Raw genomic sequence first — 25,766 nt, 5'->3', positions numbered from 1 at the left:
TCGTTAAACCTTAAAATGACAACAATAATGATTTAGGAAAACTATTACAGTTGTCTATACAGGTTGTCCCAAAATTAGTGTAAGAACCGGGAATGGGGGGTAGCTGAGACGATTCTGAACCACAATTTCCTTTGCAAAAATGGCGGATGGAGCTTCGTTTTTGAATTATTAACGAAAAACCCTCTACTCGAAAAACACTACTACTCGAGCGCTGTGATTGGTCAACGGTTTCTCGTTAATAATTCAAAAACGAAGCACCATCCAACATTTTTGCAAAAGAAAATTCTCCTTCAGAATCGTCTCAGCTACCTCCCACTTCCGGTTTTTACACTAATTCCTTGACACTCTGTAGAATCACCATTTGATGACCTGAAGATGAAGTTTTCAATTACTATCCGTTCCTATTAAACACCATACTGTATACTTGCTATACTATGCTATACAGGGTGTCCCAAAAGTCGGGGAGGAGCCGGAAATGGGGGGTTTCTGAGACGATTCTGAACAACAATTTCCTTTGCAAAATTGTCGGATGGGGCTTCGTTAAGGAGATATTAAGCGAAAACCTCGACCAATCAGAGCGCGCGTAGACCGTTGGAGCGGCCGCGGTAGCGAAGGCTACGCGCTAGGCGGCAGCGTCAATGTCCTTCGATGCACGTCGAGTCACTTGTTCGCGTACAAGCGCGGCCGCCAGCGCGTAGCCTTCGCTACCGCGGCCGCTCGAACGGTCTACGCGCGCTCTGATTGGTCGGGGTTTTCTCTTAATATCTCCTTAACGAAGCCACATCCGACATTCTTGCAAAGGAAATTGTTGTTCAGAATCGTCTCAGCTACACCCCATTTCCGGCTCCTCCCCGACTTTTGGGACACCCTGTATATTGCACTCTACTTCACTATTACTAAATGCTATACTACATATATGCATTATACTATATGGCAACTCGTTTCACGTGTTACCATGTACACAACACTATTTACAGGTAACATAAACTTTCACGCATCATAAATTATCTTCGAAATTAAAAATTCATTTACACCAAAATGGTTGAGTATCGAACACTGATATTTGACCAAATTGCAAGTGAGACTTATAGAAACATTAACGAAAAAAGTGAATATCATTTGCGCCCAGACAAATTGTCCCATCTTCGCAAATTCTCCTTTCATTCAGCTATAGCCTTTCCAAAAAGTATCTTTTTCGTACAAATTTTAGATCCCTACAACTGTAATAACTGCAAACCCAAAGAACCCTGCTCCAATCTGTGATTAGAGCCTGATTGTACCGTCGCGTGCTAAACAATAGTTTCGAACAGAGCGACGTGTACTTCATTTTACATCGGTAGAATAAATATCCGGTCTATTCGTAATTTATAATCTAATTGTGTCATTTGTTTCCGATCGGAAACGTTGCAGCGAACGCAGGCGTGTCACCGATGAGTATGCAGAACCTCGTCACCTTGGCTGCCATGACCGGCGGGAACGGAAACCTTCAAGTGTCGCCAAACAGTGAGTAACGAAACTTCCTCGACGTCGCTCTATAAAACGCAGATATACGTTCGCGAAACAGACGTCGCGCGGTGCGTAAGCTGGATGCGCGCGAGCTTTTTCCTGCGCATCCAGCTTACGCACCATACGAGCCGTCTGTGTCTCAGCTAGTGGCTAGTTCCTATAAAATGAAAATTGAAATCCTGAGAATTTCGTGTGTTATAAAAACCGAAATTATAAAGCATTCAAAACCATTATCAACCACGTAACAATTACCGACCACGCCATTGTTGAGATGTAATTCGTTAAAACCAGAAACTGAACGCAGAGAAGTCAGCGTTGTTGTCACAATCATTTCTCGAGTAGAATGTATGTGTAGATATACGTATTGACATATTGTGGACGTGTGTGATAGTAGTAAAGCTGTACTTTAACGAAAGTTTCCAATTCTCGACTAACCGCTTGGACTATTTTGTATTTTAAGTTCGATAACCTACATTTTCTAACGTGACTATCTCGAAACGACTACCTTACAGCTTTTCTACGTGCTTGATCTCGTTATACTACTTTAGATGGGCTGTAAAAGCCGAGAGAGCTCGTATAATCTCTCTAAATTTTAACAGTGTATTTTTAAATATATTTACTTTCAAAAAATGAATTTCTTTTCACTTTTCGTAAGTGTCACGCTACAGTGAACCCTTAATAGAATAATAGAGCTTCAACAAACTATAGAAAATTATAAAGCAATAAATAGACAAGATAAAGAAAATAATGTACGCTACAGGGAGTCTAAAGCTTGATACGAATCGAAAAGCAGAAAGAATTTAAATAACTTTCCTAAATTTTAACGGTACATTTCTAAATACATAATAGAATAGAACGTAATACCTAATAGAATAATAGAGCTTCAGGAATCTCTAGAAAATTATAAAGCAATAAATAGACAAGATAAAGAAAATAATATACGCTACAGGGAATCTAAAGCTTGGTACGAATCGAAAAGCAAAAAGAATTTAAATAACTTCCCTAAATTTTAACGGTACATTCCTAAATACATTTACTTTCAAAGAATGAATTTCTTTTTCATTTCTCTAAAGATCTCTTAACACGATAATGGAGCTTCGGCAAACCTCAGCAATTTATCTGGTAATAGATAAGCAAGGTAAAGAGAATCATGTAAATAAATTGCAAGGAATCTGGGGCTTGATACGAATCGAATCTCCAGAAGTCCTGTTAGGGTAAAACCATTAAGAAACGCGTGGCACGAGCGCAAACGTTTAATCCCAAGTAAGATTAACACGATGTGTTCCGTCTGTAATATTTCTGTTTAATCTGATCACCGGGGTTTCGAGTTCGGAGACTGTGAAGGCGACACTCGTCGCTGTAATCTTCTTCGAGCGATGTCCAATATTGCGCGACGAATACCTTATTTCGTGTAGAGTAACGTCTAAGCAAATTTCGGCGAAGTTTACGCGCTGAATATGTAAACACGTCACTAACTCCGCTTGTTAATATCGCGAACGTGTTCTGTGTTTCAGCGTTAAGCGGACTGGCGAATTCGACAGCAGGTATGTCGCTATGTACGTGTCGCATTGCCTGGTATAGTATTAATAACAATTACTAAATTAATCTCGATCGTTCGGCCGGTTTCTAATCTCATTCACGGCTCGATACGTCTTTTATTTGCCCAAAGAAAACAGGAATACGTGGTGCGGTGAACGCGACCGAGTACTGGGACACCCTTTCGCGTCTCTGTACTCGTCGCGTGTCTGCGTGTACTACTGGCTTATACGTACATGGGGACAACTCTGAGTTTTGAATTTGTTGGATATTTGCGTAACGCGAGCAACCATCTAGATATATGTGTAGTCTACCTTTTATGGTTGCGATGCACATAACTGTGGGTGCATCGAACTCGACATTTCTTTCACGATTCCTCCTCTTGTGCTGGTAACTGTTTCCTGAACAGCTTGACCAAATCGAATTATATGTATAGTTAATGAACAGAAGTGAATTCACTCGATAATATTTTGGTTTATTTAATTCTTATTTACTAATAAACTCGTTCATACTATAAATTTGTGTCTTTAAAGTAATGAATTTTTACTGAAAATATATAAATTTATTGTATGTATAATTATTTTTATGTAAGAAGTGTATATGTATGTATTACTTACAAGAGTAATGTATTTGTTCGATGATATTCTTCTAATTTCTGTATAGATGTATATGATTATATGGATAATAAATAATAAGATGTGTATATGTATGTGTATACATAATTTGTTATATCATGTATCACATATATTCGTAATTTGTAATTTATTATTGTACAATCGTGTATATAGAGATTAGAATAAAATATCACAGAACAAATATATTATCCTTATAAATAAGATATATACTTACATATATTGTATTATGTTATATAAACATTATTGTATTATTTGTATCACATCATCATATACAAAAATTAGAATAAAATATCATTGAGTAAATATATCATTCTACCAGATGATAGATATTTATAGACCTTCTGCATAGAAATATTTAAAATATCCAATAAATCGATATGATTCAGTAAAAATTTATTATTCACTTTTGCAGAACGATATCCTTCAAAATAATACGAAATGTCCACCGCAACGAGTAGTACGCGCACACGCAAATCCGTATTCGACATCTCTATCGCTCTTTCTCCTTCATCATTTGTCTGTCTACGTCACTCTGTGCATTTTTATTTCAATATCGTTGAAGTCCTCGTGGAGTCCTGGGTAACAGACGCGACGCATCGGACGATTACTTCGATCGAAAGGTGGCAGAATGAACAATTCAATGAAATTGAAACCCTTTAGGCTGATGCACGTTGTAATGAACGTTAACTTTCAGATTTTATTACAAATAAACTGGTGAAAATTAGGCTTTATTCGTGAATTTATTATGAACAAACTGTTCGATGAAATTATTTGAAATTTATGCGTAAGTAAGTTTGTATAAGTAATTGAAATTACAGAAAAAAATTTGTGTATGAAGATATATTGGTGTCTTTATGCCAAATAGAGGGCGCCCTTTCATGCCTCGTTTTTTGAAGCATAATTTATTCAACGCTTTAGTAACTATGTCATCCAAACATGGGTGACAGGACTCTTCATTAAGAAAGTAAAAAAAATTAATTCCAGAGGTGAGGCGTTAATAAGATTAAATCTGAATACGATTCGTGCATTCGGCTAATTTTCAATTGTGCCGAAACAAAATTTTAGCCTCGTAGAAATATTCATGAATTTTAATCTAGAAGTCAATGCGTTAAATCGGTCCGTGGCACCCAAAAGGTTAAAGGATCCTTTATTTCTTCGGAGCCTTTATGTATGCCCCTTCAGAATGCGCGCTACTGTAATTCAAAACAGTCGGAACACCGACTAATTATAGAAAATATGAATACAACAAAGAAATACACTAACGTCACGTAGCTTTCGAGCATCGTCCGATGCAACTTTCGAAAAAGCCAAGGCAGAAATCGTCGATTTACCATGCCATTCGGGAGATCGTATACGTTTCTTCTTTTTTCGTTTCATGCTGAGCGCACGTCAGCGTTTTGATGTGTACATTCTTTTTCGTGCGTAGCTGTCCTTCTTGGAAAGACCGGAAACACAGGTGAGAAGAAATCATTGAAGCTTTCGTTTCTTCTCTCTTTCTCTCTCTCTCTCTCTCTCTTTCTATCTTCCTTATTTCTTTTCGTCATTATGCTTCCGTTCTGGTTACTCCCTATCCGTATGCACCCACGTACATGTACATATTCATCACTAATTCGACTTGTAATTACTGTTGGCCGTTTAATCGATAGAACGAAGCTCACCCAATACTCGTCCACTATGTTTTAATCAAGCTTTAATTCGTGTGTGTTATTTCTAGCGATGCGCACGAGACGAGATTTCTACGATCTCGATCTTGATCTCGAAGAATCTCGAAGCATGCATATCGATCTCGAATTTTGTTAATAATAATAATAATACTTTATTCACGGGCAATCTGCCCTTGATATAAAGTACAATGTAATAACAATGACAACAAGAAGAACGAAACAAAAATGGAGACGATCACGGTATCTTATAATGTAACGTGTTCGAACTAGATTGCGCATCTGCAAAATTGCAACGACTGACCTTTTGAATGCTAAAGGTGAGTCGTGAAAAAGATCAACAGACATATTAAGGCTGTTAGCCATCGCACATGTTCTTGTAACACAATTTTGTTTCGCAATTGAGGTACGATATGGACCAGTTTAAAAAATATCGCTGCTTCGAAGTTGCCTACTTGGAATATTAAATTTCAATAGTTCCAGTATCCTGGAACGTTCAATTTTACTATTGACAATTTTAAAAACTAGCATCAGGTCGGCTACGGTTCGGCGCTGCTTAAGCGTGAGCATTTGCATAGTACAAAGTATAGTGTCATAGTCGTGGTTTCCTATATTCGTAGGTGTACCTATCTTATAAGAAACGTGCCTTAAGAATTTATGCTGAACACTCTCAATCATTTTCGTAAGGCCACTTTGTAATGGATTCCAGATCTGAGATGCGTATTCAAAATGCGATGGAACTATTGAGGAGTAAAGAATTTTCGACAATTTAGAATACGTGATCCTGATCTCGACGAGATCTTGATGAGATTTTGACAAGATTGGCAATACCGTTCAAAATATACCAATATCTGTTGTTTTATTAGGAACGATACACAAGTTTTCTAGTTCTTAGGCTCAGCAGTCACGGTGTCGTATGTGTTGGCGATCGGCAATATAATAAAGGATTTTGTCGAGATCTCGACGAGAATTTAAAATAATCTTGATCTCGCCCAAATCTCGATATGCTGAATCTCGATGTCGATCTCGAATGTTACAAGTAATCTCGATGTCGAATCACATCCCGAAATCGAGACGAGATCGAGACGAGATCGAGATTTATCTCGTCTCATGCGCATCGCTAGTTATTTCGTAATATCGATGGTACGTACGACGACACGAAATGTCGGACAATGGAAATCCTTCTTTCCGTGAGAGTAATTGAAAACGTTCGTTTCGGTGAGGTCCGTATTACGCTTTGATTGAAAACGGAGTAATAATTCCGTCGCTGTACGCTACGTTGAGTAAATAATATTATGCGACAATTAATTTATCCCTTAGCGGTCCAAGTATTTACTCGAGACACGTGAATTGCGATAAAGCATCATGAAGATGCATACATATTTCTATTATTTTTACTCGAAAGCTATTCAACTAAAGCTCAGTGATCCAAGTATTTACTCATCAAAGATACGTAAACTTCGATAAAGGGTCGAGAGTATAAATATTTCTACTTTACTCGAGAACTTTTCAAGTAAACTTGATGTAAAATTGTTTACAAACTACTCATTGGTTTAGAATTTTGCACCTTCTTCCCTTTATGAAAAAGTATATATTCATAATATATCACGTATAAATAAAATCTATATCCTCTATAAATCTAATGTATAAACATATATGTATGTTACATATAAATCTATATTTTCTTATAACGAATATAAATTTAACGAAAACATTCTGCATGACAATCTTTGTTTATTCGTTCTCAAATTTCTTAAAAAGAAAATTGCTAAAATAGTCTAGATCGTACACATTATGTTAACATAATTGAAGTACAAGTATATATTTCCCACTTAAACGACCCCATAAATGTATAACAAAAATTAGCCGTGCATCCAGTGGAAAGTTTTCGAAAGCTAAATAGCTATTTTCGCGCATCATCTTCTAACAAGGAACAAAGAGTTTGAACAGGAAACTTCGTGTCATGAGGCAATTCCTTCAATGAAAGTTCTAAGAAAAATTATCCCGTTTGGTCGAGCGAAAAGACTATAAGACAAACTGTTTACTGTTGCGAAACTCGACAATTTCTTTATGAAGTATCGTACACTCGCTAATTACAAATAGTTCGTATTTATACATTCGATTTGTAATGCGTTCACGTTATAAATGATAAAGCTGAATGAAACATGACCCTAAATTTTACTTAGTATCTTGCCTTTCAAATAAATTATTTATTACACGTGAATTATCGACTTCTTTCTGCTAATTATGATTCAATTTAGGTGATTCGAGACAAGAAAATGAACGCATCGAATGAATGTTCACTGTTTAAAATAATTAAAGGCATGTTACGATTAATCTTATCAACAACGTAATTCTTTTATGAAGACGTGAAAAATCTTGGACCACTAAAGGTTAACAATGTGTATTCGGTTATCAGGGACCTTATTTCTCTTCTAGAAAAAAATATTCAAACAAGTTTGTTATTAATCGTACATATTATATATCAGCCTCGTTGTTGTTAATAATTATTAATTGCTGGCGAAGTACAGTTACAGAACGCATAAATGCATAAACATACACGGTATAAATATAATACTTGCAATATTGTTTCTAATCTGGTACTTACTACAAGAAAAAAGAACATACTGTATCGTGAGTCATCTTTAAAAATTTCGATTTCCATAAAAATGACACAATTTTGGAAATAATGCAAGTAAAGCGAACGGCTTCTTCAAGAGTCAATTTCAAGGATAAGCGAAAATGGCAATTACCGTACACTTCTGTGCACTTGGCGTAACTATGCCTCGATGCAACACACTCTCGAATGCTTTCTGTATTCTGTAACACGCAACGCCCCGAACAATCTGTTGTTCGAGGTTTACAAAAGGTGCCGAGAGTTACCCGTACACGAAGAACGTCGACTCTGTATCGATAAATTGTTCTGTAAAATACGCAAACCGCTTTCAGCCGCTATGTAAACACGCGCGTTACTCACATTATTAACAAATACAGTAAACGGTAACTGTATCCTCTCGCTTTGATTTTATCGGCGTCGTAGCATGACGCATGCCATGCGGGGAATTATTATAGAAAAGTCACGCGACATTTTTTCAGTCGTGGTCGCAACTCTGTAGAAATCACGAGCCGATCGACGAACTAATTAATTATCCCATTGATTTCGATTTTGAAGGGTCCACCGGAGGCAGTCTCAGTCCTGTGACGTCTCTCGCGCTCAATTCCCTAACGGGGACACCTCTGAACGGGTTGCAGGATTCCTTGAGCAACGCCTATTCCAGTTTGCAACAATACGCAGGTAACCGACCTATCTTGCAAAGCTTATTTCTGCGTGCTGACTAAATCGCAATTGTTAAATGACGACGACTATTGCTTCATACTTTGCACATCGTTCGTAAAAAAGTGTTTGTTCTAACGAGTAACGTGTGCGCCTTAAAGCTCTCATTGGAAAGACGACGGTGACCATGGAAAAGAAAGAATTACATAGTGAGTAACACAAATGGAATGCCTGAATTTAGTTCTATGCATCGACAGTAACACGTATTTTCGTATCGAAAATTATTTTTCCGCAGAGACTTAGCTGTGCAAATATTATTTGATTCTTTGTGCAATCGCAGATATTATTTGATTCTTAGTACGTTATCGAATATTATTTGATCCTTTGTATGTTTCCAAATATTATTTGATTCTTTGTACATTTCCAAACGTTTCGTTGTGTAGCGACCCTTTACGGACGAACGGGTACCGTGAAATAACACTAAACGAACAGTTAAGGATTTGTATTAATCCTTTAACTTCGGGTCGACTTTTGCTGGAAATTCCGAAAGGCGTAGAGGTGTGAATTTAAAAAAAAAAAAAAAAAATATCAGCTTATAAAGGGTAACAAAACGAAACTTTGTTTATATTTACAGTTTATTCATAGGACGTTTAGTTCCAGAGATAAAAATTAGAAACTTGAACGACCTTTTTCCCCGAGATCTCGTAATGGTCTGATCCTGTTGCTGTTGTCTTAAAGGAAAAAGAAACAACAGTCGAACAACCGAATTTTAAAAAATATCACTTCATAGAGAATGAAAAAACGAAGCTTTTTTTATATTTACAGTTTATTCATAGGACGTTTGGTTTCAGAGATAAACATTGAAAACTTAGAAGATCGACTAGGGGAACACTGATTATTAAATATATAAACCAATAGTAGAAAAAAAATTAGTGAAGAAGTGCCCTTTTTCGACGAGGCAACCCTTCACCCTTTAAAGGACTAAATGTCCCGTAAATCAAGTTACTAGCTACGTTTCCGGAGTTCCAACGGTTCAATGTTATTCACAGGACTATTTTCAGCGCAACTTTATCGAAATAAAATTTATTCATTTGCGAGAAAGGCGTCCGTAAAGGGTTAGGAGCACTATTAATTAATTTTCACTGTCGCCTTACCTCATGCCTTCAACAGTCCAAGAAACAATGACCTCCGCGCATTCGAACCGGATGCACGATAGACGAATTCTCGGTAATCACGATCGAGCTCTCGAACGCGAATACTCGTAGAATGCGACGAAGAAGGAACGGTGTAGCTATCCTCGAGGAAGAAATAAAGAATTCGCAGTGACGCGTGTCGCTATTCCAGGGTTCCCGGCGTTTACGGCAGCGGCAGCTGCGGCCGCAGCAGCGGCCCAAAAGGCGAAATTCGCCACCACCGATAAGCAGATAGAAGGTCCCGAGGGTTGCAACCTGTTTATCTACCATCTACCGCAGGAGTTCAGCGATACCGATCTCGTTTCAACGTTTGTGCCATTCGGGAACGTCATCTCTGCCAAGGTCTTCATCGATAAACAAACGCAACTGAGCAAATGCTTCGGTAAGACCCTCATGCATACGTACCATGCATCTTTAAGGCTGGGAAACCACGTTAGGAGGCCACGTATGGACTGGGCCACGTATGGCACCTATGCACTGTAGAGCAGGTTGACACATGCATACTCCCCTTAAGGGGTTACGCCATTTTATTCACTCGAATTTTCAGAATTCTTCAAGAATTCTTCAAGAATTTTGTTTAAAGCGATAACAAAAGCGAAAGATTTTATTTATCAAGAGGACCGAAAAGTAATAAGAGATCTTCGATTTTTCATGGAGAAACTTCTACAAGTCAAAGACATTTTGATTGAACAACTGTTTTGATAACTAATAAGGGTCCTTCGATTTTTCATTGAAAAACTTCTACAAGTCGAAGACGTTTTGTTTAGTTATCAAGTCAGTTATTCGATTCCTCAACTAAATAATGATATTCAAACAATTTTCAATAGCTAGATAACTAAATATAAAAACAAAACGTGACGAAGAACACTTAATATTTGGCCTCCTAATGTGCTCTCCCCCTTAATTGAGCAATTATCAGACTTTAACGGTGTTCCTTTCTCCCTCTATTCTTTGTTAATTTGATACATATTTTCAAATGCAAAAGTTACAAGTGCACCAAGAAATATTCTATCAAATAGTGTAAAATTTATTACCAGAAAATTTTCCGTTTATGTAAGAAGTGTATAAATATGTATTACTTATAAGAGTATTTGTATTTACTCAATGATATTATTCTAGATTCTGTATACATGTATATGATTATACGATAATAAATAATAAGATATGTATATGTATGTATACACATAATTTGTTATATCATGTATTACATATATTCACAATTTGTAATTTATTATTGTATAATCGTGTATATAGAGATTAGAATAAATTATACAAAATTAGTACATGTACAATATTGTTCATATACAAAAATTAGAATAAAATATCATTGAGTAAATATATTTTATATATTCGCATATATTTGCGTATTTTTTGTTAATATTTGGCCTTCTGATGTGCTCCCTCTTAATTGAGCAATCTTCAGACTTTAAGGGTGTTCTTTTTTCCACCCATTCTTCATTAATTTGATACATATTTTCAAATACAAAAGTTGCAACAAGTGCACCAAGAAATATTCTATCAAATAGTGTAAAATTTATTACCAGAAAATATTCCGTTTGCCCCCTAAAATATTCACAAGCTTGCACCTTTTTTGTTAACATTTGACTTCCTAATGTGCTCTCCTCCTTAATTGAGCAATCTTCGGACTGTAAGGGTGTTCCTTTTGCCACCCATACTTTTATTTAATTTGATACATATTTTCAAATGCAAAAGTTACAAGTGCACCAAGAAACATTCTTTCAAACACCGTAAAATTTATTACCAGAAAATATTCCGTTTGCCCCCGAAATATTCACAAGCTTGCACCTTTTTTTCGGGGCTTCCTGGTACCTATTCCCTTAACTCTACACGCCCGTTCAGAGTGCGCACGACCGATAAAGTCTATCGAGGGCTGATATCGGCAATTATTTCCAGGCTTTGTGTCGTACGACAACGCAGCGAGCGCGCAAGCGGCGATCCAGGCGATGAACGGTTTCCAGATAGGCATGAAACGGCTGAAGGTCCAACTGAAACGATCCAAGGATGCATCGAAACCCTATTAGCCGACGTCGACCACCGTTCGTAGGTAGATACCCAAGGACTTCTCGGATACCACGGCTCGGATTCGACGACCCTGGTGTCCTTAATCAAAAGCCATGTTCACGCATTCGATAATAGTCGCGGCATCGATCATTGGTCGAGATGTTCCGCGGGTCTGGTTTGATAGATCGTTTCATTCGACGAGGGCATTTCGAAGGCATTGGTTCCTAAAAAGAGACATCTCTAGTCAAACAGTATTTTCGGTGGAGGTCGAAAAAACGGATATATATTCGCGAGCGACGCGTTTACCCCTTCCGCGCTTCGAAGTGGCGCCGATACTCGCGTTAGAAGTTTCATTTGACCAAAAAGAAAAACAAACAAACCAAAAAAAAAAAAAAACCACATTATCCTTCGAAACGAGGCTGTGATAATCATGAAGACTTACGTCGTCAGACTTTTTTCCGAAGAATGAAAAGTTACCGTCCTCTCAACGTTCTTTTTTTTTTCTCTTCCTTTTTTTTTTCGTCTCGCGAGATATACACGCGTATCTCTTTTTTCGAGCTGACGTTTCTTTTTTTTCTTCTACTTGTTAGTCCGTCCATAAATTCTGGTATTTTTTTTTTTTACCTAGAAAGAAGACTATCTAAGAGCCTTCGATTTTTTTGCGTGAATCTAAGTACGCGAAGATTAGTTTATGCAACCGAATTCGCGTAAATATCGCGAAGCACGGGTGTCACGCGAATTCACGTGATCGCGATCGAGCGAAGGATATCTCAGATACTCGCGGTTCTGGATACAAATAGGTACCGTACGAATTTTTACATCTTTACAACCTTTTTTTGAATATTTATGACAAATGTATTTTAAACTAGAACGCATCAATTTCAACATTTTCGCGACTTCTGCGTATGTTTAACGTAACAATAAAATGCTCGGCATCTGGTATTTTTGAAATTTGGTCGCATCTTTGCAAATTGAAAAAATCGTATTAATTTCAAGAAGTTTTAAGATCTGTTTTTATATTTAATTCGGCTGGACTATGCTCCTTCGCCGAAATCATCTAATAAATTCATTTTTTTTTTTTTGAGAAAACACATTTAATAAGTTTCCATTAAATTCCTAATTACCGTTTAAGAAGTTACGAAGATGTTGAAATTTCTGTATTTGTACCTAGAGCTGTGCTTATCCGTAATTACAATTATGGAAATCCCTTCGCCTGATTCACATGAATCACGTGTACACGTGAAATAAGGGGCTCCGCTACCTGTCTTTTCGCCGTATCTCGTTTGCACTTCGAGAAACGGAATCTCAGCCGCGATCACGTTTACTTTAAAATAAACGTTCTGCTCTTTCTGAACGCAGTGGTGACTCGAGGCACTTCAGTTCCCTTTTTCAACGAAGTTACGACAAAAAGTAGTTGTTCTAATGCTTTCCAACGTTACATTTGACTAAGCACTAGTGAAAACGTTGCAATATATATATGTGTTCAATTAACATACGTAGATCGTTAAGGATATTTTAAAACGTGTATTTATTTTCTTTGCGGGAAACTGTTTCCGAGTAATGTCGCCACTGATTCTGTACACGAAGAAAATACGTAAGAGTTATTACGAGCAATTGCTGCCATACGTCCAACACTTCTCAACCTTTTGCACTCTACGAAATTAGACTATACGTCGTTGACAGAACGAAAAAAATCTTGGCAATTTGCTGGATTATATCAAACTTTATATTTTTATTAACCAAACATAAATATTCATGAATTAAGATGGTTCAGTGGAAATATTACTGTCATATTTGCAACACTTTTAAATCTTTTACTCGATTTATTTCGAACTTTAGATTTTTATTAACCAAGTTTTAATTATTACATTAGTACATCTAAATTAACATAGTTTAATGGGAATATTATATTTGTTTCATTATTGATAGTAGGACTCCTTCAACTGCATGCACAGTTAGACTTTGGAGTGCAAAGGGTTGATGAACGTAATAAATAATACACGGAGTGTATACGTGAAGTGTCAAACTTTTTCAAATTATTCAAGAAGATGCAGAAACTTTTCGATTTGTGATTCAGTAGGTGAAACGTCAATGATCGGATATCTATTGTCACGAAAACAAGACATCACCTTATATTTCCAAGTGGAATGATAAATAAATTTCTACAAATTTTATCATTGGTCTAAATAACATTTTGCTAGCTATATAATATAGCAGTGTGTATATAATATATTATAATATTTATAATATATTATGATACTTGTAATATAATGTAATATTTGCTAATGCAAAGGAAGAATAATGGCAACCAAGAGAAAACATTTCAAGACAATGAAAGTCTATATGAAAACTTCCATAAAAGTGTAGAAATTTATTACTGCGTTTAAAAATATAAGCGGCAACCGATCCTATGTATTTTTTTCATGTACAGTATACCAGGTGGATCATTTTTTTTTCGTCTTTCAAGTGCAAAAAGTCGATGACAGCCTTCGATAGAGGGCTTCGGCGTGATACGTGCAGTGAGTAACTTTATCATTCGAACACCTCGCAATTTTTTACTTCGTCGTTTATAACTTTTTCTGTGACCAAGCATAAAGTAATTAAGGTACAGGTGACTAGAATTATAATTATTCATTAATAATTACTCATGTTTTTAAATGCTCAAAGTTCAAAGAAACCGTTATCATCTTGTTGCATCCACAGCATCTTGTTCGTTATAGACAATTGTTTAAATTATCTCGTTATATAATCATTTTTTTTACGATCTTACTGTAATTTTTCACATAAAACAACGAAAAGTTTCAATCCATATAAAACGATTTGAATTTTCATTAAAAATAAATTATGCAACTATCGATTACACTTACGAAAAAAAATATGGTCCTACAAATAGAATACTCTTCGAATCATTCATCTTTTCCCTCTGACAACATTTCTTTTTAAATGCTCTGATTTAAATTACGACCTGTCACACTTACTTGGCCCACCCTTTACAGCTCACCTACTTCAATTTTCATCATAGATAAAGTTGAAAAGCGACATTAAAGTAAGAAATTGTAAAGTTTAGAAATATCAAAGTTACTCGGTGTACGTCTGTACTCGATCGCGCTGCATCACAATGAGATCAGTACACTAGAGTGGTCTTTACTTTAATGATTTTTGAAGTCATCACCCCCTGAATTCCTTGCAAATACGTAACAAAATAATTCCTGCAAAATTTGAACTCTCAATTTTAACATCAACACCTGCACCAAACCTTCGAAAGTTTTTAATGGAAAATACATGGGAATTTGTTCAATCGATTACATTCTCTTATAACTCTGGTAAAAATTGATCAAACGATTCGAAATTTGTCAGTGTTATTACTTGTGATAATAGGAACAAGCCTAAAAATTTTCAAATTTTTATCTTAAATGTTTCTTCGTATATCAGCCCAATGAATATGAAGCTTATATTTTTGTAATATTATTTTAAATAGGAACCTATTCGTAATTTTCTACAAAAGTTCCATAAACAAACTCAAGGTTGTTATTTCAAGACATTCAAAAATTTAGTACATCAAAATTCTTCTTCCATAAAATAATATTACAAGTATATTTTAAGTAGAATAAATAGCTTCGTATTTCCTGGTCTTATATACCAACGAAATAATTCAGATAAAAATTTGAAATTATTAAGGCTCGTTCCTATCGTTACAAGTAATAATTCTGCCAAGTTTCGAATGATTTCGTCAATTTTTACGAAAGTTATGAAGAAAAGAAAGTGACCGATTAAAAAATTGCAAAAATTCTTTTGTTCATATTTACGAGATATTCAGGGGGCGCGTTTAATACAGATTTCGAGAATCATTCAAACAAGGACCACCGGTATACGCACGCTTGCCAACGCTCGTCCTTCGATTCAAGAAGACGCAAGCCTGCCCTTAGCCCTATACCGCCCCTTCCGACCCCCCTTTCGCGCCAGTGGTGTAATCAAACTTCATTTCGTTGCAACGGCTGCCAATCAAGCTTTCTGTGCTAACTTTTGTGCACAAAGTGGAATTACGTACGTGAAGTTTCACTAACATTTTTTTCTTTTTCTTTTTTCTTTTTTTTTTTTTTTTACCGTAGCTCTCCTTCAGGAGAGTAAAAGTAGTTTCGCTTTGAGTTTATTTTTTTTTTTCACGCAACGTAAGTCGTTACGTTAACCAAAACTTTCCAAGATTCGCTTCACTCTTCTCTTGTTATTGTTAATACGTACATATACTCGTGCACACGTACGATTATACACGTTTGTAATATACATATATACATATACATATATTTATATACGTTTGTAACATAATCACCGTTCGGTATCGCGCATTGTCCTACCAAACGGTAGCAATGGAAAACCACAACGACATCTACCTCGCTAATTTATTATGATTACGCCACTACTTTTATTACGCAATCACGCGAGTTAGTACCTCGTTTGTTGTACAGGGCACAGAACTTGGAACGTTCTATCGTGACAGTAATATCTCGAAGTTTGATGGTTAATTACGCTATGACGCTTTATTAGTTGTTAGTACTAACATTGCCGTGTTCTTTTTTTTCTTTTTCTTTTTTTTTTTTTTCACTGGGATGTCGCCGATCGTCGGTAACGATCGACGCCCGGAAACGATTCATCGATTCTTTCCACGCGGAACGCGCGAAACGGTGAAACTTTATTCGAACGCGGTGCGGCATCGATGAATCGCGATGGGCGGGAAACGAAGCAACGAGGATCAAGAATCGATCGTATATTTCGTGAACGAAGGCTGTATTTTCCTGTAGAGGAAAGAAAAAATTCGAGAGCTGGATCCTCGGTTGCTTCTGTTAGAAAACGACGGATCGGCAATCTACCTGCGCACGCGTTGCACGGTGACGTTACGTTCGAGATCCTGCGAGTGTCGTTGTTAAAAATGAATCGTTCGCGTTTCGATTCGTAAATTCATTCCTCGTCGTTTTTTCTGTCCGTTTGAGTATGCATTGTCGGTTTTGCTCGGAGGGATGTAACCGTAACACTTACTTAGAGAAACTAGCTTCGAAATTGCCGAAGGGGAGGAAACAAAGGTTCGAGACGAGGCGAGGCGATGAACGTTGAGCTGCCTCGCGAATAATTCGCAGGTTCGGTGAAAACGATTAATGTTCCAAGGAACCGTCACCGCGCACGTTTGCCCGGGGAATCCTACATATCTGGTGTGTGGTGGTGACTAACCTGTCCGTGTGTTTGTTTGTGTGCCAGCAGGTGGCCTGTGACGTTGTGACCGTGTTCTCGATCGGAGTCGCCGTGCCATGTCAGTCTCAGTCAGTCCAATCGGTCAATCGTTCGATCGATCGGTCAGTCGATCAGTCGATCAGTCGATCACTCGATCAGTCACGACTCCTTGGTCAGCCTCTTGATCAGTCATTCTGTGTCTGTCGGTGCCTGTGCACAACTGCCCGCCCACTCGCTCCTTTTTGCAAGAAGTGGATGCTGCCCGCCTCTGCTCCTATATATGTATATGTACATATATACATATAAATATCCCTCCTTTCCCCGTACGTCCATCCAGCAGAAATTCCACGGACCGCGTCCATCCACCTACGAGCTACCTCTACGTTTTATTTCGCGAGCCGTTTCCATGGTCGCCACTGCTTGGTCTTCTTCCATTTAAACGGGAGTAGACATGGCAACCGATTGTCGATCGCGGCGCGCTTAACGCCGCCCTATACCCCCCAGTAAACCGCCCGCTATGTAATAAAGCGATAGAGAGAAGAATACCCCCTCGATGAACGTCGGCCAGCCTAACCGGACCAAGCCGGTGCGAAACAAAATTTAATCGAGGTGCACGAAAACGGAACGAGAGGAATCGCCGTGGGATAAAAGACATCTCGATCTCGCGGTATCGGGAAGCCAACGGAAACGACCGATCCGTCGTTCGGGAGTCGGATGTAAAAAAAACGTAGCTAAGCGGAAGTCGACGACAGAAACCCGACGTACGAGCACACTATGTTTTATGTTCCTCGGGGCTGAACTGTGACGCTACCTTTACTCTCTGTTTATCTGTATGTGTGTGTATATATTACGTAGCATATGCGAACGTATGCATACCCATATATATTTATATGTATATATGCGCGCGTGTGTACAGACCGCGCCTGCGCCAGTAATGCGATCTAAACCTGATACCGGGACGAGCCGATAGTTTGCGTCGGGACCGTGACCGCAATATGTCGTTCGACGTCGGGACCGAGGGATCGAAACGAACGGAATAGGGGACGAATCAATTTTAGATCGTAACGAATCCTTCGTGGACCTTTAGCGTAAGAGATATTCACGTACAATCACTAATTAGCCGTTAACGCGTTGAACGTCGCGCCGATTTTCCGCGCGTCGGTACCGAAGCTTCTCGTTCGGGCCGCGTCGCGTCGCGCTCGTCTCCGCTCGAAATTTAAAAGAAAGGGTTGGACGTCGACGTCGTTGTCTGAAAAATTATGGCTTCGAAGTGTAACTACAACGGTACTTGTATTTTTTAATGTTTGGAACCTTCGAGGCTGTAGAAAATAAAATTCATTGAACGGAGGTATCGCGGAAAGAGAATTTTACGGAAATTGTATTCAAATTTCGCGCGATCTGAATAAGATACGATTTTATTTCTCGAATCGAATTTATTTCTTTTCTCGAATTTTATCGTATCCCGTACTTATTACACTTTTAAATTCAGATTGGACCGGCGATTTGCAGCATAATTATACCCGACGATTCTAGTCCCAACATTCACCGCGAGATTTTGATCCAGTTAACGCGGTGGTCATTCGATAATAACATTCCGTTCTTGAATATACAACTCGTTGTTTTAAACCAGCACGCAATTGATGTATTTTTCGTTCAAGAATCTAGAATACTTAAAAATTCAGGTAGTAGCTGTAGGTATGCTTCGGAGGGTGGTTCAAAAAGATACCAAGCAAACGTTACCTGTGATATCTACAAAGAAAACCCTCGTATTTAGACTTAACACGTTGGTCGTCACAACCCAAAAATGGATGACGATACTAAAAAGAATTCAATGCGAAGGTGAAGCTTTAACCGAAATAAGGATTCGTGAATTCATAGGATTCGTGAATTCGGCAAGGTTAACAAATTTAATTAAATAGATTATCTAACGTTCAATCTTCACGAGTGTTAGTCTAGCAGCCAACCTGTTAATAGATTATATTAATTTCTTACCGAATTATTATATACTTCATTTATTACTTAGCCTGCGGATGTTTATGCATTTATAGCAAATTGAAGCAGTAATTAAATCTATGAGAACGTTCACAAATCCATCCGTAAAATATCAACAACAATATACATGTTATGTCGTTTGGAAGGTAAACCATACTTTCGTTTAAGTTGATTTTTCTGTATTTCTACAAATATTACTTTGCATGAACAACCCCAGTCTATAAGTTGCTCTCGATTGCGGAAATACCGACGTCCCTCGACGAAAAATATTCAACCAGCGTACGCAAGGACACGTACGACGACGTACCCTAAATAAAAAGTTCATCGTCGATGCGCGCAGGGACGCGGCGCGACGTTCAACGCGTTACACGGACAAAAGTATGCCGTGTCCGTGAAACGGTACGGTGTACCTTGTATCATACGGGAACCCTATCCGCGCATATATTAATTTAGCGACCGAGAATCGGCTCGATCGATTCGAGTTTTTCGGGGTATCGCTGCCAGCGTGTCGCGGAACCGCCTGTTCATATGTAGATACGCGCGCTGACGCGCCGGCTAACCGAATACATACTAGGGAAGGAAAAAAGTATAGAACAATGAGGAGGTACGCTAGATTGCGAGACGCGCAAACGAAGCGACGAAGAATGGTCAGTTCGATTTACCGTGTAAATTAAATGGTGTAAAGATTACCAAAAAACGAAAAAAAAAAAAAATACAGAACCAAAAGAAGAAAAAAACAGAAAGACGAAACTTGGAACAAGGAAAACAAAAGAAGCATAGGGGGAAACGATACATAAGTAGCATTTTTTAATGACTTTGTGATAACGTTGTACCGTACATAGGATTGGACTAGGGTCGCTTTTTAAAGTGTGTATGATAAGCGTGGCATAAGAAACTTAACGATGGAAAATTTCGAGACTAAAGCGTTTTCTTTTTTATTTTTCATCGGGTGACATCTCAGTAACGCGATCGTTCTCTCTCTCTCTTTCTCTCTCTCTCTCTCTCTTTCTCTCTGATTTTTTTTTTTTCTTTCATCGCAGGTATCGAGAATAATGCTTATTATCGTTGATTCGTATTTTTCCGATCTCTGTTGGGCTCGAACCCGGACGAATGGTAGTATCCATCGAAAAGAAAACGGTACCCAGTGCTTCGTTTAGTGGCATGATGAAAAAGAAAGAAGAAAAAAGAAAAAGAATCGGACAAATCGAACGGGACAATTTACTCGTCGGAATGGCGATCACGTGGACGTTCGATTATGCGAATTAATCTTGAGTTAATAACAAGTTTTTGTTACGATATCCGACAAATACAACAATTTTACGAATTACATGTGGATGTATCTCGGGGAGGGGGGGGGGGGGTTATTCGTTGCTAACGTTTTGTTTTCGTCCGGGTAGCGCTAAATTTTTATTTAGAAAGAGAACAGAAGCGGCCAGGATCGTCTGTCAGTATTGTGAAACGTTTTCTTTTCTTTTCTTTTTTTTTTTTTTACCGCTCGGCTAAGGATTCCGAATTTACAATTGCGGACGCTTACAATTATTGTTACTGAAGCAAGATTAACTCATCGTCGTCATTTTTTAGGTACTTAATTTCGTTATAAACTTAGATCGAGAAAGGTATACGATTCCTGTGAGAAGAAATCGAAGAATTCCGAGAGTCCAGAAATGGATAGCTGATAGATTGAAAGTAACGTTAATCCAGTCTGCATTATCGCACGCGTCTCTGTCGTCACCAGTCTGTAGAATGGTACTCTCTGTTCCGGAAATTAATGATCAACTGCAGATTTTATGTGTTTACGATATAAGCCAATACCAGAAATACATGCTTCACACGATAAAGAATTACAGTCAATCCCATAAAGACCCTCTATTAAAGAAATTTGTCCAAATTAAGTGACGAGTTCGATGTCTCCAGGTAGATGTTTGATTATAAATATCTATATAAATAAACTTTACACGTATATGTAATTAAAATGAAAAATGTATTTGGAACATAAAACCTGTCGTTTAATTCCAACAAATTTCTTTAATGGTAATAAAGGGTACGAGTACTTGTGGGACTGACTGTATATGCATTTGTGCAAAACGAAATATTAATATTATTCTATTAATTAATAGAATATATTCTACATGCATTATGTATATTTTTTTGTATGTTTTTCATAGTAGTGCTCTACATAAATGCATAAAATCCGCACTGCAACGTTGTTCGATGATGGTGCTAGCTCTCCCTTTGGGAAAAAAAAAGATTTTAAAATAAATGATAAGGAGAGAACAATGCACAAATGTTAAAAGAATAATCTGTTTCGAGCTTGAAAAGGAATCGACAGACCCAACGTATTGTATTCATGAGATTTGTAGATTTTCAAGCTGTATTACTTTATTAAACAGATTAAATCTGTACATTTTCGAAGTAAAAATGATGTTGTATCGAGAACTACGATCGGTTATTCATTTGTCCAGATGCAGCGTGATCGGTCGTACAAACATCGAAAGTACTTCATTCGTAAACGCTGATGTATCGTTTTCCAGCTTCATCTAATCTACAAAACTCACGCGTACACGTAATATATCAGCTTTGAGTACATCGCTGGTGCTTAGTCGTATTAGCAAGACAAATTTCTCTGGGAAATGTAACGAAATTATTTTTCTTTTTATATCATGTTCTGGAGCGACAGCTGCATAAAGGAAAGTAATGCGAGGAGGGAGCACGAATTATTAGGTAATGGAATTAAAAAATGGCGTCCAACGTTCGATCGCAGAGACGACCGGGTTTCCTGAACAAATTTGTCTTAACGATACTGTCAAAGCGACTTGTCGACGTTCAAAATGAAAACAGGCTGGTGAATCAGTGAAACAGTGCAGGAGAATCCACGGCTGGCTCTCTTTTTAATCCATTTCTACGAATCGTCCCGTTTGCCGTCCCTCCTTTCTCCTTTCCCTCTTCGTTATCAAAGATTCGTTCAAATTTCGATTTCTAGCTGTTGTTTGCTTTGCACAGAGTCTGTTTCATCAAATTCCGCCAAAATCCGTGTACCCGAGCGTATCGCTGGAATGAAACAAATTCTTTTCGATGACAATAACACACAATTTACACGCACGCGTCAAACCAAATGAACGGGGCAGCGAACGGCAACCTTTTACGAATGTACAGAGTGGCCAGCTGGAAACGAAGTCTATTTATCGAAAGCATCAACGAAAATGTTCGAGGGGAAAGTTTGGATAATTTTATGGGGACAGCTTCGCAGATCTTTTTCACAGTTATCGTGGTTGGAAATATTTTCATTGCTCTTTTTTTTTCGGATAGAGACAAAGCACCGAGGATCGTGAATGTCGAGATTGTTATGTGTTACGTAATTCTACGTCAACGATTCTGTACCGAGTGCCTTCGAATGAAACATTTCATTTTAGATTAACGGTAATCTTAAGTACAGATAGTCGCGTTCTTTGTTTAGGGGAATATTAATTAAATTTATTAAGGTGGAGGCTCGGTTCGCTACGCTGAAAGTCAGGCATTCTTTTTCTTTACGAATTTTTTAAAAAACAATGTATTCAGCGAATCTTCGTGAAACTCGCGGGATCTTTTATTGGATACATGGTGATAACAAATCATTTTGTTCAATACAAAATTGTACGCGTTCTTCTTGTTTATTATATAATTCCATCGTCGATGTACCTAAATCTTTGATAACAAAAGTTAAGCTAAACAATTTTTTCACGCAAATAATGAGAAAATTGTTTGGCAAAAGCACTGTTTCTTCTTTCAACGTCTACGTTTTTTTTCAATTTTGTACTTTTCTCGCGATTTATAGATGCATCGTCGATATAATTATACGATAGACCAGAAAATCTTTAGCTTCTTTATTCGAGGCCAAAAATTCAAAGCTCTAGAATCTGTCTACAAATATGCCCACATACGTGGCTTATCCGCTTACAATTTTATATTGAACAAAATTATTTGTTTCACAAATACACTGCAAGTGTCACAAACGTTCGCTAATTACGTTATTTTTAAACGATTCGTGAGAAAATTCCTCATTTACGCTATCCTGAACGGGGCTCCCCCTTCAAGAATCGCGACTTGGAAGAAAAAAGTTGTGAAAGGATAACGTAAGCTATCAGTAGACGGTATCGACCTGTAAAACTATTCGATGCCTCGAACATTCGCGTACGTTAACCGTATACAGTGACAAGCATACAGTAATTTACACTGTAAAGATGACATAACTAGGAGTGATTGTTTTTAGCGAGCCACTACTGTAAATACATTAGACGTGGTTGTTTCGTGCTCCCGTGCAAATTACCAAAGACATCTTCTTTAATTAAATCGATGTACTTATGCACCGTTAACGACTAATTATCTCACTCACACTTACACGCATACACGTACACACATACACGTTCAGCCGATAACGATTAACCCGCGCTAGAATCAAGCACGCGTTACACGTTCTTAAGTCTTACGCGTAAATACAAATGGAGCCTAGTCAGAAGTAACATTACGATTAATGTATCACCTTTTATGTTCGTGTCATCTTTCTCACCACATTCTTTCTGGCACGTGCGTTTACATCGTTGTTTAGTGCTGCTATGTTTACTATTATTATCACAACCATTATTATTATTATTATTATTATTATTATTATTATTATTATTATTGCTATCTCCCACTTTACCGATGATTATCGTTACCCTTATTATAATTATTACGATTTATTGCTATCGCTGTTGATAGATTGCGAATATTATATTATGACGTAATTATTATTGTCGCTATGATTCATGATGGTATCGTTATTGTAAAATTTTATTATTATCATTATTATTACTTTTGTATCTATTATTATTATTATTATTATTATTATTATTATTATTATTATTATTATTATTCGCACGTTGTAGGAATGGTAATTACGATTAACCATGTAATTTTCGTTGATACGGGCACAATTCGATTCAACCAATTACATCGTAACGTTAAGCTATTAATTTTTCGTCGCGGTAAATTGGAGACTTTGTATCGTTTTTTTTTTCTGTTTTTTTTTTTTTTTTTGTTCATTTTCGTTTCACACAAATCTCTCGAATAATCAGACGAACGGACACGAATCACCTCGTATCGATGTACTTAAAAATCGATTACATCTACCTCCAGATTTCGAATCACAATTCCCGCGATAAGACACTTTTATACGCCGGTGACATTTTCATTTTTTTACCTGCACGCTTCGCAAGCTTCCGGTCGAGCAAATAAAACTTACATGTGCTCATGTAAACGAACGATACTTGGAGCGATCGCAAACGTTTGAATTGCATGCGCTAATTTATCGAAACGAAACAAGTGACGTGATCCTGTTCGTTCGTAATTGTGTCGTAACTACCATTGCTATCGACACAGTTGTAATTTATCATTACCAATAGTATATATATATATATATACTATAAAAAAAAAAAAATATATATATATATTTATATATAAATATATATATATATATTTTTTTTTTGTTTTAAATGCTAGAGATACATAGCCCGTGCGAGCATCGCGTCCGTCGGTTATATATGTGTCGTCCTTGCAATGTTAACAGATTATAATACTTTATTTTGCTGTTTTTTTCTCTCGTAGAATTTGTTTTCTTTTTTGTTTTTTCTCTCTCTCTCTCTCTCTCTCTCTCTCTCTCTCTTTCTCTTTGTTTTTTATTATTAATTTTAGATTCGTACGTTCAACGCGTTCGTTTTCCTTGGTGCTCTTAAACGTATGACCTTTTCCGAGACGCAACACGCCACTGTGCGTTACGAATCAACCCGAAGGCGATCGTTCCCTGACACGTTTCAATGATTACTCGATCTCAGGAGTCATTCACAAATGGCGCGATTCTCTTCGACCTGCTGTTACGTTTGGATTCGGTTCACCTGGCCTTATTCGCGCTCACTCGTACAGATAAATTAAATATCGAGTAGCTGTTCGAATAACAAAAATGAATATGTAAAAAGGTGCGATGGATTCTTTGTAAATATTCCACCCACGAGCAAATGAAAATCCCGTTGGAACGAACGTAGATGCAAACGGAACAGTAGTAACAAAGAGGATACGAAGGCGAATTCGCTTCTTTCTAAATTTTACGTAAAATTGGCAATTCTGTGCTCCGAATCATTATATACATTATATTATGTATGTATTATATATGCTGTATTTTCGAAATTCCTCTGGTATTAAGGCTGTTGCGATTGCTGTATTATCGAACATCTTTTTTTTTTGTGCAATTCAAGGATATCACAAGCAGTAATATTTTTAGTAAACTTGTCTAGAGTGTTCGAAAGTCTTAAAAAATTGCAATGTGGGAGTTCGTTTCAAAATATAATTCGAGACCAGAGAAATGCGATATTAATAGCTCTGTTAAATTGCAAATTATATTTAATCAATTTCATTTGATTCGTCATTGCAATGATTACTTTCATAAAATATTTTTGCGTTTTATGTCATTGAGCAATTTAATTAATATCTAATACATACTCAATGTTCCAGTGATTATTCTCGCGATATAATATTTAAACTACACTAATTAGTAACCGCATACGTTAATGATAATTACAAGAAACGTTAACAAATAACAACACATGTTTCCGTCTCGAAAGAAAATTCCCAATACGTACTATCGATTTTTAAACACTTCGAAGACATTTTCGTCACCGTTACGATCGAAACGTCGAACTATAAAAAAAAAGAAGTACAA

The 25,766-nt window shown here is 37.2% G+C and overlaps 1 protein-coding gene across 9 annotated transcripts in view; it reads left to right on the top strand.

Annotated features, from left to right (window-relative positions):
* Positions 1 to 23,920, top strand: part of LOC128886716 (CUGBP Elav-like family member 2) — an 88,638-nt gene extending 64,718 nt beyond the window's left edge. For 2 of the 9 annotated variants that reach the window (XM_054141856.1, XM_054141853.1), the window contains exons 5-10: positions 1,411 to 1,503; positions 3,021 to 3,062; positions 5,104 to 5,133; positions 8,511 to 8,633; positions 9,957 to 10,187; positions 11,720 to 23,920. In XM_054141856.1, coding sequence (XP_053997831.1) covers positions 1,411 to 1,503; positions 3,021 to 3,062; positions 5,104 to 5,133; positions 8,511 to 8,633; positions 9,957 to 10,187; positions 11,720 to 11,847 — 647 coding nt within the window. In that variant the 3' untranslated portion in view covers positions 11,848 to 23,920. The remainder of the gene's footprint in view (positions 1 to 1,410; positions 1,504 to 3,020; positions 3,063 to 5,103; positions 5,134 to 8,510; positions 8,634 to 9,956; positions 10,188 to 11,719) is intronic. The other 7 variants (XM_054141859.1, XM_054141858.1, XM_054141862.1 and 4 more) reach the window with 5 other exon arrangements.
* The last annotated feature ends 1,846 nt before the right edge of the window (positions 23,921 to 25,766 follow it).

The sequence above is a fragment of the Hylaeus anthracinus genome, unplaced genomic scaffold (assembly GCF_026225885.1).
Source record: "Hylaeus anthracinus isolate JK02 unplaced genomic scaffold, UHH_iyHylAnth1.0_haploid 11985, whole genome shotgun sequence".
NCBI classification, from domain to species: Eukaryota; Metazoa; Arthropoda; class Insecta; order Hymenoptera; family Colletidae; genus Hylaeus; species Hylaeus anthracinus.
Note: the sequence above shows the minus strand (reverse complement) of the source record. Positions and strands in the feature narration are given on the sequence as shown.